The sequence below is a fragment of the Olea europaea genome, unplaced genomic scaffold (assembly GCF_002742605.1).
Source record: "Olea europaea var. sylvestris unplaced genomic scaffold, O_europaea_v1 scaffold1817, whole genome shotgun sequence".
Lineage (NCBI taxonomy): Eukaryota > Viridiplantae > Streptophyta > Magnoliopsida > Lamiales > Oleaceae > Olea > Olea europaea.
The window spans coordinates 21,898-32,345 of NW_019235926.1; the positions used below are offsets into that span (position 1 = coordinate 21,898).

Sequence of the window (10,448 nt, forward strand, 5' to 3'; positions counted from 1 at the left end):
ATATGTAGTTTTATTACCCTACAAAATTCTTTTATACAAGCTTATAACTTCAACTAAACACGCTCCAAGTCTTTATGAATTTGTATCATGTTAAGTGTTGAACCAATTTTTGCTTTAGCCCCCGTTTGTTAACAATTTTTCATTTCTAAAATCAATTTTTTGAACGTTATTTCATTATTTTAGCCGTCATTTTAGCTTTTTCACTCACAAATAAAATTTACTTTTCTCTCTAACCATCAAAAAATCAATTCTCATAATCATTATCGAACAGACCTTTAATGTGAACATTGAGTTTGACGTTTAGTCTTCTTTGAACAAGCAAAACTTCGTATAGTTTGTGGATAAGCTAGGTCTCGTACTCTCTTTTAACTTAGCTTTATAAGTAACATGTTCGTTCGTAAAAATTGTGGATGAAAAGTAAAAATTATATTATTTTTATCCTAGATATTCCATCCATCAATTAAATGCAATTTTATAAAAGAAAAATCCGTTAGAAAAAATCCAGATCATCTTACTCAAAAATTTCGACCTCTCACTCTCTCTCTCTCACTCATAAATAAGCAGCGCTGCGCAGGTTACCCAACTCGAATGAAACGGCAACAATACAAACAGAGATTCACCATCCTATAGAGGGAGAAAGTAAATCCAAAAATATGTGGAAAGAGAAACCTCTGATCGCTCTCTGTCAATCTATGTGAACCGCATATACATACATACGTATACGTATACGAATACAAATACTATATTCATTATATATATATATATATATGCACATAGCTATACATTGATATAGAGAGAAATTTTCGAGTTTTTTGTTAATGTACAACGGATCTTGAAACCCTAAAACGGAGAAATCTTCAATAAACTGTTCAAGAAAGCGCTCATTGGTCCACTTTTCATATTTCGGGGAAATGATCGCGATTTCACTTCGCATTTAAATTTTGGTTTGGTGCATTCGTAGGAGTTGGTGAAATTAGTTATTTGAACGTATTGAGAATTTTTTTCTGGTTCGGATTGGAAATTTCGGGAAATTTATTGATTGAGAACAGAGTAATAATAGAGGAATGGATGATAGAGGAGGAGATGGTGGTGGATCGTTTGTGGCCGTGAGGAGAATTTCGCAAGGTCTTGATCGAGGGAACACTTGCCATTCTACCTCTGGTATATTCCATTTTCTTGAACTTTCCATCTTTCCATATATTTTTTTGTTTCTCTCTCTCTCTCTCTCTCTCTTCACTTTTCGTCAAACTTCATATCCACGTCTGTGTATTGCACGCGTGGGAGTGTCTCTATACACATATATGTATGTATAACTGTATGTGTGCATACTGAAGATTCTGGAGTTCTGGATCTGTGAATTTGAAATTAGGCTAATTCATGCTTACTTGCTTCGAGATTCTTGGTAAGTTTCTATAAATTATTCTGACTTTTGTTAGGAATTTTTTTGGTCTCTTTCTGTTTGTATATATTTTTTTTAATTCTTTAATTTCAATTTTAATTTTTAATTTTTTGTATTTAGTAAATGTATTTTTGTTGCTCAAGGTCTTTTCTGTCACTGAATAACTGTGCGTCGAGGTGATAATACACACTTATTATATGCTTCAGGTGCATAAAATCGTATACGCGTGCACTTCCGTTTTTAATTTGATAGATCATAAATTGTGCATATTGTCTATGAAATAGTTCTTGCCTCATGTATTGGACTGATGCATAAAAACACAAACTATAATTTTCCTCTAAATATTTTGTTTGCGAGACTTTAGTTGTTGATAGAGCTAATGTTGCCTTATTTCAATTATGATAGTTAACTACACTTTGTCATACACGATTTACTTAACATTTTTTTTACACGTTGAGAGGACAAAATAATTGTAGTATTACTGCATAAGCTTGAAATGTAGTAGTATGTGACAGAACCACTTTTTCCTTCTTATTCTGTAGCTGTAATACAATGTTTTTTTAGCTATGTTTGCACTGATGAATGGGTGGAGCATTTGCCATTAAGCTGCACATTACCATTTTGTATTCATCTGCAGTAAGAGAAGAGAGCATTTGAACACTATATGATTTGGGTTTTGGATCTACAGTACGTTACTTCTCTCGCATAAAATGTTAAAATATCTTAATGTCTTATTTGTTTTTTGCAAGATTGATGTTTACAGAGTCATTTCCGTATGCAGTTTATTTTCCATATAATATGTGATTCCTCTAAAAATATGATTGCAGGACATTTGTTGGAGGTTAAAGCATAATTATGTCATAGTACCCTGTATATCTAGCCAAGCCGATTATTTTTACTTTTTGCTATTGTATGTTATGATTCAGACCTAAATGATATGAATTCTCTTTGAAAGCTCCCCATCGTTGAGATTTTAGATTTTGAGTTAAAATGGTTTTAAGATATAACTGCGGTATGTACTTTTTGGAGGGAGTTGACTGTTAATTTATTTTTTTTATAGGTCTTTAGTTCTTAGCATAGCTTATTTAATCGTATTCTTTCTAGAGAGAATTCTTGATATGCCCATTTCTTTTGCCAATAATTTTCTTTTGCCGATTTTTGTTATAGTGGAGGTTGTGGCAGGATCGGCGGCATGGCTAGGTAGAGGCCTTTCTTGTGTTTGCGCTCAGAGAAGAGAGAGTGATGCTCGCCCATCATTTGATTTGACCATTTCGCAGGTAATTTTCTGGTTGGTTTGAGTTCTTTGAAAATTGTTTTATGATACTTGTCGAGGTCAATTTGTGGGATAGCACGTGGTCTAAAGCAAGTCTCATTTGGACATCAATGTATGATATTATTGACTAGACATTTGATCTATTTGGCTTTTACTCTCCAAACCAAATTGATGAGTTGCCTTTATGTGTGTATCTATGTATGCATGCATGCATCAAGTCCTCATTCCTGCTTAAGTTTGTATCTGAACAAATGAAACAACTAAAGTGTGGTCTATGAAGATTGATTTAATGCAGTGAATGAGAACATTTCTTCTTTCCTTTTCCTTCCCATTTTGGGTTTTTTTGCCCCCTGTTTGATTAATCATCTTTTGTCCATGATTATATAACTTAAGCCATTAGCTCTTGATGTTTCATTTCAATTTGTGTGTCAGGAGGAATGCCTACAGAGGCTACAGAGTCGAATGGATGTTACCTATGACAGTTCTCTTCCTGAACATCAGGTACGGTGTAGGGATATGTAATGCATGTTTTTGATAATCATTCTGGACAGTCAGAGAAGCCTCTCTTATACTTTAGATTAAATTTGAACTTAGAGTAATGCTTCTCTTTCTCAATAAGTAAGCCTTTGTCTATAGGAAGCTCTTAGGACACTGTGGAATGCAGCCTTTCCCGAGGAAGAACTCCAAGGTTTGATATCTGAGCAGTGGAAAGAAATGGGTTGGCAGGGAAAAGATCCATCTACAGACTTCCGGTACACCATTTTTTTCTTCAACTTTCTTCATATCTGATGCAGTTTTAACTATAACTGTCATGGTTGTTATGCCATGGGTTTGTAACCTTCAAATATGATGTGCTCTATCAGGGGCGGTGGTTTCATATCTCTAGAAAATTTGTTATACTTCGCCAGACATTTCCCAGTATGTCCATCCTATCTCTCTGTATGTGTGTGATCTTGATAATGTTTGCTTTTCTGTCTAATTTGTTTGATGCTTACTTATTATGAACTTTGGTGTGCCAATTACCTGAGAATGGCAACTCACTGATTATGAACCCTTGACTGGTCTTTTTTTCTCTGTATCATATGATTCTGCATGTCGAGAAGAATAACTGTGGTAGTAATCACGATTACTCTCTTTTACAGTAAATGTAAGCAAAATTGTTGCTTCTGTATGATTCAATAGCTGCCACAAAATTCATGGTATTATTATCCACTGCTCACCTGAACTGGTTTGAATATAATTTGTTCTTTACTTGGAAATTGGATCCTAGGCTTCATTTTCATAACTTCTTGCTCTGGATTTTCCTCTCTCTCTCATGGTCTTGTTTCTTCTAACTAATATTAAGGTTACTTGCTGGGCTGAAGTAAATTCAATTTAGATCTTTGAATTGGTTTAACTGTTAGTTCAAACATAAAAAACTTTCTTTTGCTTTGATTTTGGAATATTGGGGTAGAAAGCCTGCATATTGGTTCCTGTTGGCTTTTGTGAGGAAAGTTCTTCAGGAGCAGAAACATATTAAAATAAGAGGTGGCTTTATGTCACATGATATGCAGGTTGCTTTTATAGAGGTTAAGGAACATTTGTGTGTACATTCATACAACCTTCCTCCTTGGCATTGGATTCATTTCACATTTATATGTGGGTTTATGAGTCCAAAATTCTGTCCACAGTTGTACCATAATTTTTTGCTCACCAGAGACTTATTTTCGCTTTCCTTTTTGTGGGATGGATATGCACGTCGTTGTTTGCTCTCTATCTTTTTAATCTTTTTTCCACAGAAATCTTTTCAGGATCTTCTTCGAAAGCAGGAAGGTGATCGGGCCTTGTGGGAATACCCTTTTGCCGTGGCTGGTGTCAACATCACATTTATGCTAATTCAGATTCTTGATCTTGAAGCAGGTGAATTATTATTTTATTTTTTTATTTTTTGAATCTTGTTGGATGTTTTGGCAGGAAAGGACTACTATGTGACCAAATAACAAGTTTTGTGATCGTTTTATCTTTATTGTGGTTACTGTCAAATGGACTCAGCTCCTTTAACATCTTCTCGACCCCCCAAAGAAAGAAAAGATAAATAAAAATAATCATCAGATCCAAGATTGACCTTTGTGGTAATGGAAATAATCTTTCATCTAGATTTATTATAATTGACGAGTTTGGATCAAATGCTGATGTTTTGGTTTTATTTTTTTGCGTTGCCACACTTGTTTGTAAACAGTGGCTCAAGTATGGATCTGAGGATGTGTTTGATTGCATTTATTTTTTGTGGAAAATTTCAGTTTTCCATCCAAATTCTTACTTTGAAGTGTTTGATTACTATTTTCTTTCATTGATAATATTTTTCAACTTTTGAAAATATGCTTAATATTCCTTGTTTTTAAAGAAATTAATTTCTTTGGGAGTAGGTTTTGTTTTTCTCAAAATAAGGAAAATATTTTGTTTTCTAGGTGATATTTTCCATGCCAATCAAACACGCTCTAAATTTCTTCTCCTTAGCTCTTGGCAAATGCTTTTCGGAGATATGAATAAATTGCAAGAACGCAGGCAATAGCTTTCCAGATTTCACTTACACGTGAACACAAACATATTAGCAAAATCCTGAATGACGACTCAGAAAATAATCCCACTACATACATGAAATTTTTAATCATGATATTTGTCTATAAGAGGACATCTTGTCTTACCATTGCAGTGAAGCCTAGAACGTTGGTAGGAGCAACCTTCTTGAAATTTCTTGCAGGTACTAAGCTCCACTCTCACCTTACCATATAAAAGCTCTAAATGTTAATGTTTGATATTGAAAAGAAGTCTGAATGTTTTTTATGTTCTTCTGCTCATCAGATTAAGTGAGCAGATATTCTAGGTGCCCATTTGATTATTTTTTCATATGGATAACTCACAAATTTAACAAACATTACTTTGTTTCGTAAAGGGAATTTGTTTTTTGCTTGATGGTGCTTACTAGTAAATTCTTCCTGCTTTTGTACCTGACAGAGAATGAATCAGCATTTGACCTTCTATATTGTATCGCATTCAAGCTAATGGATCATCAGTGGTTAGCCATGCATGCTTCCTACATGGACTTCAATGTACGTTTCTCCTTTTTGTTTATGCGATTAAAAATAGTGTGAAAGGGCACATTTTCTTCTGCTTGCATCCCATCCATCTTCTGCGGTGCTGTAGAAATTTCTGATGTTTAGGTTTTGATCACTCAAAATAGGACTTTAGAAAGTGCATTGGGACGGGAAATGATACATATGGTGGTGTTAATGCTTAAATGGGTTAATGTACGAAAATGGCAATAAGCTACAACTGCTTTACTGATCTCATTTGCTGAGGTTAGGTCAGCCGTTTCTACTTGAGATACCCACAGATAATGATCTTATTGTATTTAGACCCTATGCACTCGTTTGTTATTTTTCGCGAAACGATATGGCTATTACCATATCATTTGAGTGATTAGAACAAAATTGAAAAAATATGTAAATTTCTTGTAATGTCCTTGTATTAAATTTATCTCTACAGTTTACCGTCTTCTCATCAAACTTTTGTAACTTTTAAACAGTGGCATGTTTATGATTGTCCTTTACATTTTCTTCTGCTTACATTTTATTGCGAATGATTCCATTATACCGTTGTTTTTTTGTCCGGTTGTTCACTCAAGACTGTGATGAAAGCTACTCGTCGTCACCTGGAAACAGAGCTTCTGCAAGAAAACATTACACGCCTTGAAGACTTGCCCTCATACAGCCTTCTTAGTCGATAGTACAATAATTGTAACATTTTTGAAAGACCAATGGCCTTTTTACGATAGATTTGCCATCTAATGGATTGCTTCTACTTAAGTTCTGTCGTGGGTATTGCTCGTTTTTAGTGCTTTAACTAGATTGTTGCTGAGGCGATGTTATAGAGTTGTAGGCCATTGTGCTTTGTTGCAAGTCTGGATGAAAATGAAAGAGTATTTGAATGACTTTATTGCCATGCTTTAACGACAGAATTTATCCAAATACGAAGTGATTTGAATTTGTTCTTGCTGCAAAGCTTCAAGGAGCAAAATAATTTTCAGTGACCTGCTTGATCAATTAATATATCAACAGACAACAGGTTGAGGTCTTACGGACTTCATCTTTTTGTTCACTTTTAAAAGGAGTAAAGGGGTAAAAGTTCATATGCCAAGTGATTGCAGCCAGAAATTGCAGACGTAGTCATTGGGTATCTGCAAAGACAACCCCCAGTTGACTATGCGATGAATATTGCAATTATGGATAGTGATTATGAAATTGTTTCAAGAGGATCCGGAACAAGAAGGTTTACAAAATTTAAATTTGACATCAACACTTGAAATTTGCAGCTACAACTAACAATAGCAAATGAGCCATCAATGTAATTCTATCTCAATATAATGAAGCATTTTATTTGTCAATCCAAGAGTGAACGCTGCTCTTCCATTCGGCAATTCCTTCTAGCAAGCAAAGAGCAATCTCCTTCCTTGCACTCCCACAACTTACTCACTACCGTGAATTACTTTCTGGCAAAAGGTTATGGATGTTCGGACCTTTCTATAACAGGCAATACTGAAGGACGTCAATACCACGTCTGAACTTTGATAGTGCCAATATTGGTTCTAATTGCACGTCAAATAGATACGAGCAATTTCATGAATTCATCCATGATCTGTTGCTTACAATAACAAGTGTCCCATTAAGAGGGGCTGCACATATTGGTAATGGTTACTGATAGTCCCTCGTTCACTCCACCTAGCAAAAACTGCAAAAACTTGGCCTAGTACTCTAATGGCAGGCTTTCATGAACCAGTGTTTCTTGGTAAGTCCCTCGGTTTGTTTGATTGATGATACTCGTTGAAAAGAAAACCTGATTTTGCCTGCAGAACAGCCATGGAGAAGTTTCAAAAGGTACACTCATTTCTTTGTCAACTTAATGGATGATAAACTGCAGAGCGACATCCTTTGTCACAGAACGAACTTGGCTAATTTCACGTTACGTTAAACTTCACAAAGTAAGAACTTCGAAGTGTCGAGACTAGTGGTGATCACCAATAATCTCTACAGGAGCATGCTCCATTCTTGAAATGGTGGAACCTGTGCATATCACGCACAATTATTTCTCGTTTAGTCACAAGTGAAATGTATTTGGTTGCATCGTGGCAATCTCCACAGACCCGAAGATTCTTCCTAATATGAATAGTTGTTCCAGGACTGGTATTTATGAGCCCAAAGACAATAGCCAGCTTCTCACTATGGGTATTCAGCAACCGTTCCTGAACATCACCTTCTACATCATGAATTGAATTGGCATCAGGGGTATATCCAGCTGCTTTAATCCTATCAATCAATTTCTCAAGGTAAGAGTAGATATGTTTGGATTGGGGATGATTTGTGCTTCCAGAATAGAACGTGTGCACCTCATTTTTCAAATCCACCAAACTACAGCCAGGGGTTTTCTGGATCCCAGTTTTCTCCATCATAGTTCTTACTTTAGCTACTTTGTCCCACATTGAAGCCGTGGCATAAATATTAGCAAGCAATACGTGATATCCACCATCATCAGGTTCCAACTCAAACAGCTTGTCAGCTGCCTTCTCTCCCAAATCAATATTTTTGTGAATCTTGCAAGCGCCCAACATAGCACCAAACACATTGAGTCCTGGCTGAACAGGCATGTTCTGAATGAAGTTCCAAGCTTCCTCAAGTCGACCAGCTCGACCAAATAGGTCAACAATGGCTCCATAATGATCCATTGAAGGCTCTAAGCCATATTCTTCCTTCATGATGGTAAAATAGCGGCGGCCTTTGTCTACAAGGCCTGAATGGCTGCAAGCTGAGATTATACATAAAAAAGTCACATCGTTTGGGTTGATACTGCCTATGCACATTTTATCAAATAATTCCACAGCTTCCTTTGCAAATCCATGTGTTCCATATCCATCTATCATAGCATTCCAAGTCGTAACATGCCTCTCATCCATCATATCAAATAGCTTCCTTGCTGTATGCACTGCTCCGCACTTTGCATACATGTCAACAAGAGCAGTCTTCAGATAAACATTCTTGTCCAAACCCGTCCTTATAGCCAGTCCATGACTCCACTTTGCTTGGCGCAACACTGATAACTCTGCTATAGCAGTTATAACACTGACCAGTGTGAATGAATCAGGTTTCATATTCAGCTGTTGCATTTTGCAAAAGAGATTAAGTGCTTCAATTATACGACCATTTTGTGCATATCCTAATAACATGGCATTCCACGATACAAGTGTTTTTCTTTGTAATTTATCAAACAATTGAGCACCTATATCAACTCTTCTGCACTTGCAATACATTGAAATTAAAGAGTTAGTCACAGTAACATCCGAATTAAGGTCCAATTCATTGACTAACTCATGAATATATTGACCACGTTTAAGATCACCCAAATCAGCGCAGGCATGTAGAGCTCCCATAACTGTAACATTACTTGGCTTTAATTTTTCAGCCAACATCTTATCAAAGAGCTCCAATGCTTCTTCAGAATTGCCACTTTGCGCATAACCATCAATCATAGTATTCCATGACACAACCGTTCTCATATCCATTATATCAAATATCAACCGTGCAGTCCCAACCAACCCACATTTTGAATACATGTCAATCAGAGCAGTTGCAACATTCACATATGACTCCAAACCCCGTCTCAGAATATACCCATGAATTGATTTCCCAACCCTTAAATTCCCAATTGCAGTAGAGGCAGGCAAAACCGAAACCACAGTAACCATATCAGGCATATGCCCTTCTTTTTGCATCAACACAATCAACTCCAACGCCTTCTTTGGCATCCCATTTTGAGCAAAACCAGCAATCACTGTATTCCAGCACACTAAATCCCTCTCAGGCATTCTATCAAACATTTTACAGGCCTCATTAATCAACCCACATTTCGCATACAAGTTAACCACACCAGTCATGGCAAACAAATTAGAAGAGAATCCATTTAATATCAACTGAGCATGAATTTCCTTACCCCTTTTAGCATCAAAACTATCCGCACAACCTTTCAATAAATACGTGAAATTATACACCACGGGAGCTACACTATCACACTTCATTCGACAAAAGAACTTGTAAGCATTAATCATAGTGTCTTGTTGTACATACCCTTTAAGGAGAGTGTGATACATGGGATCAGTCTTGGACTCAATGGGCTCGAATACTTTGCGGGCATCGTTTAGACTACCGAATTTGCAGAACAAGCTTACAATCTTGGTTTGGAAAAGTTGCTCACCGTAGAGGCCGTTTTTTATGACAAGAGGGAGGAATTGATGTAGTTCTTTCACGGAAGTGCAGAGCTCAAGAAGAATAGCCGCTGGATGTTTGTATACATGGGGAGGAATGTAGTTTCTTGGTGTCAGAAAAGGCGGCGGTGCCGCCGAGAGTGGAGGAGGTGCGGTGGCAGGTAGTATCAGTGAGCTCATTTGATTTTTTTATTTTTTTTTTTCAAGTGCTAATGCCACCATTGGCACTGGGTGAAAGTTTAGATAAGAATTTTTAAGTGGTCTCGTATATGGGCTCAAAATGGCAAATTGTGAAGGCCCAACTTAATTGGGCAACTTCAAAGGTTTCAGATGACATTTATTTTTTTGTTAATATGAACATGTCCAAGATAATAAAGAGGATATTAATATATGTACCTCAATATTTACATAAAAAATTACATAATGTTCACATGACATTCTACCATTTGTCGGTTTAAAATACAGTCAACTTTTCATCCATTTTT

The 10,448-nt window shown here is 36.2% G+C and overlaps 2 protein-coding genes across 6 annotated transcripts; one reads left to right on the top strand and one right to left on the bottom strand.

The window, feature by feature from the left end:
* The first annotated feature begins 542 nt into the window (after positions 1–542).
* Positions 543–6,661, top strand: LOC111378463 (ELMO domain-containing protein C-like). 5 transcript variants are annotated; one of them, XM_023001663.1, is made up of 10 exons: positions 1,078–1,161; positions 1,335–1,402; positions 2,567–2,676; positions 3,105–3,173; positions 3,309–3,424; positions 3,536–3,590; positions 4,451–4,571; positions 5,365–5,412; positions 5,667–5,761; positions 6,337–6,661. In XM_023001663.1, exons 2-10 carry the CDS (start codon positions 1,378–1,380, stop codon positions 6,436–6,438), a joined length of 741 nt encoding a protein of 246 aa, XP_022857431.1. In that variant the 5' UTR covers positions 1,078–1,161; positions 1,335–1,377; the 3' UTR covers positions 6,439–6,661. The 5 variants fall into 5 exon arrangements, with proteins under 5 accessions (XP_022857429.1, XP_022857430.1, XP_022857428.1 ...); XM_023001664.1 differs by having other exon boundaries at positions 2,582–2,676; XM_023001661.1 differs by lacking the exon at positions 1,335–1,402 and having other exon boundaries at positions 543–1,161; positions 2,582–2,676.
* Positions 6,662–6,925: 264 nt separating this feature from the next.
* On the bottom strand, positions 6,926–10,176 carry LOC111378465 (pentatricopeptide repeat-containing protein At1g11290, chloroplastic). Its single transcript, XM_023001665.1, has one exon. The coding sequence runs from the start codon at positions 10,141–10,143 to the stop codon at positions 7,723–7,725; it is 2,421 nt and encodes an 806-aa protein (XP_022857433.1). The 5' UTR covers positions 10,144–10,176; the 3' UTR covers positions 6,926–7,722.
* Between the last annotated feature and the right edge of the window lie 272 nt (positions 10,177–10,448).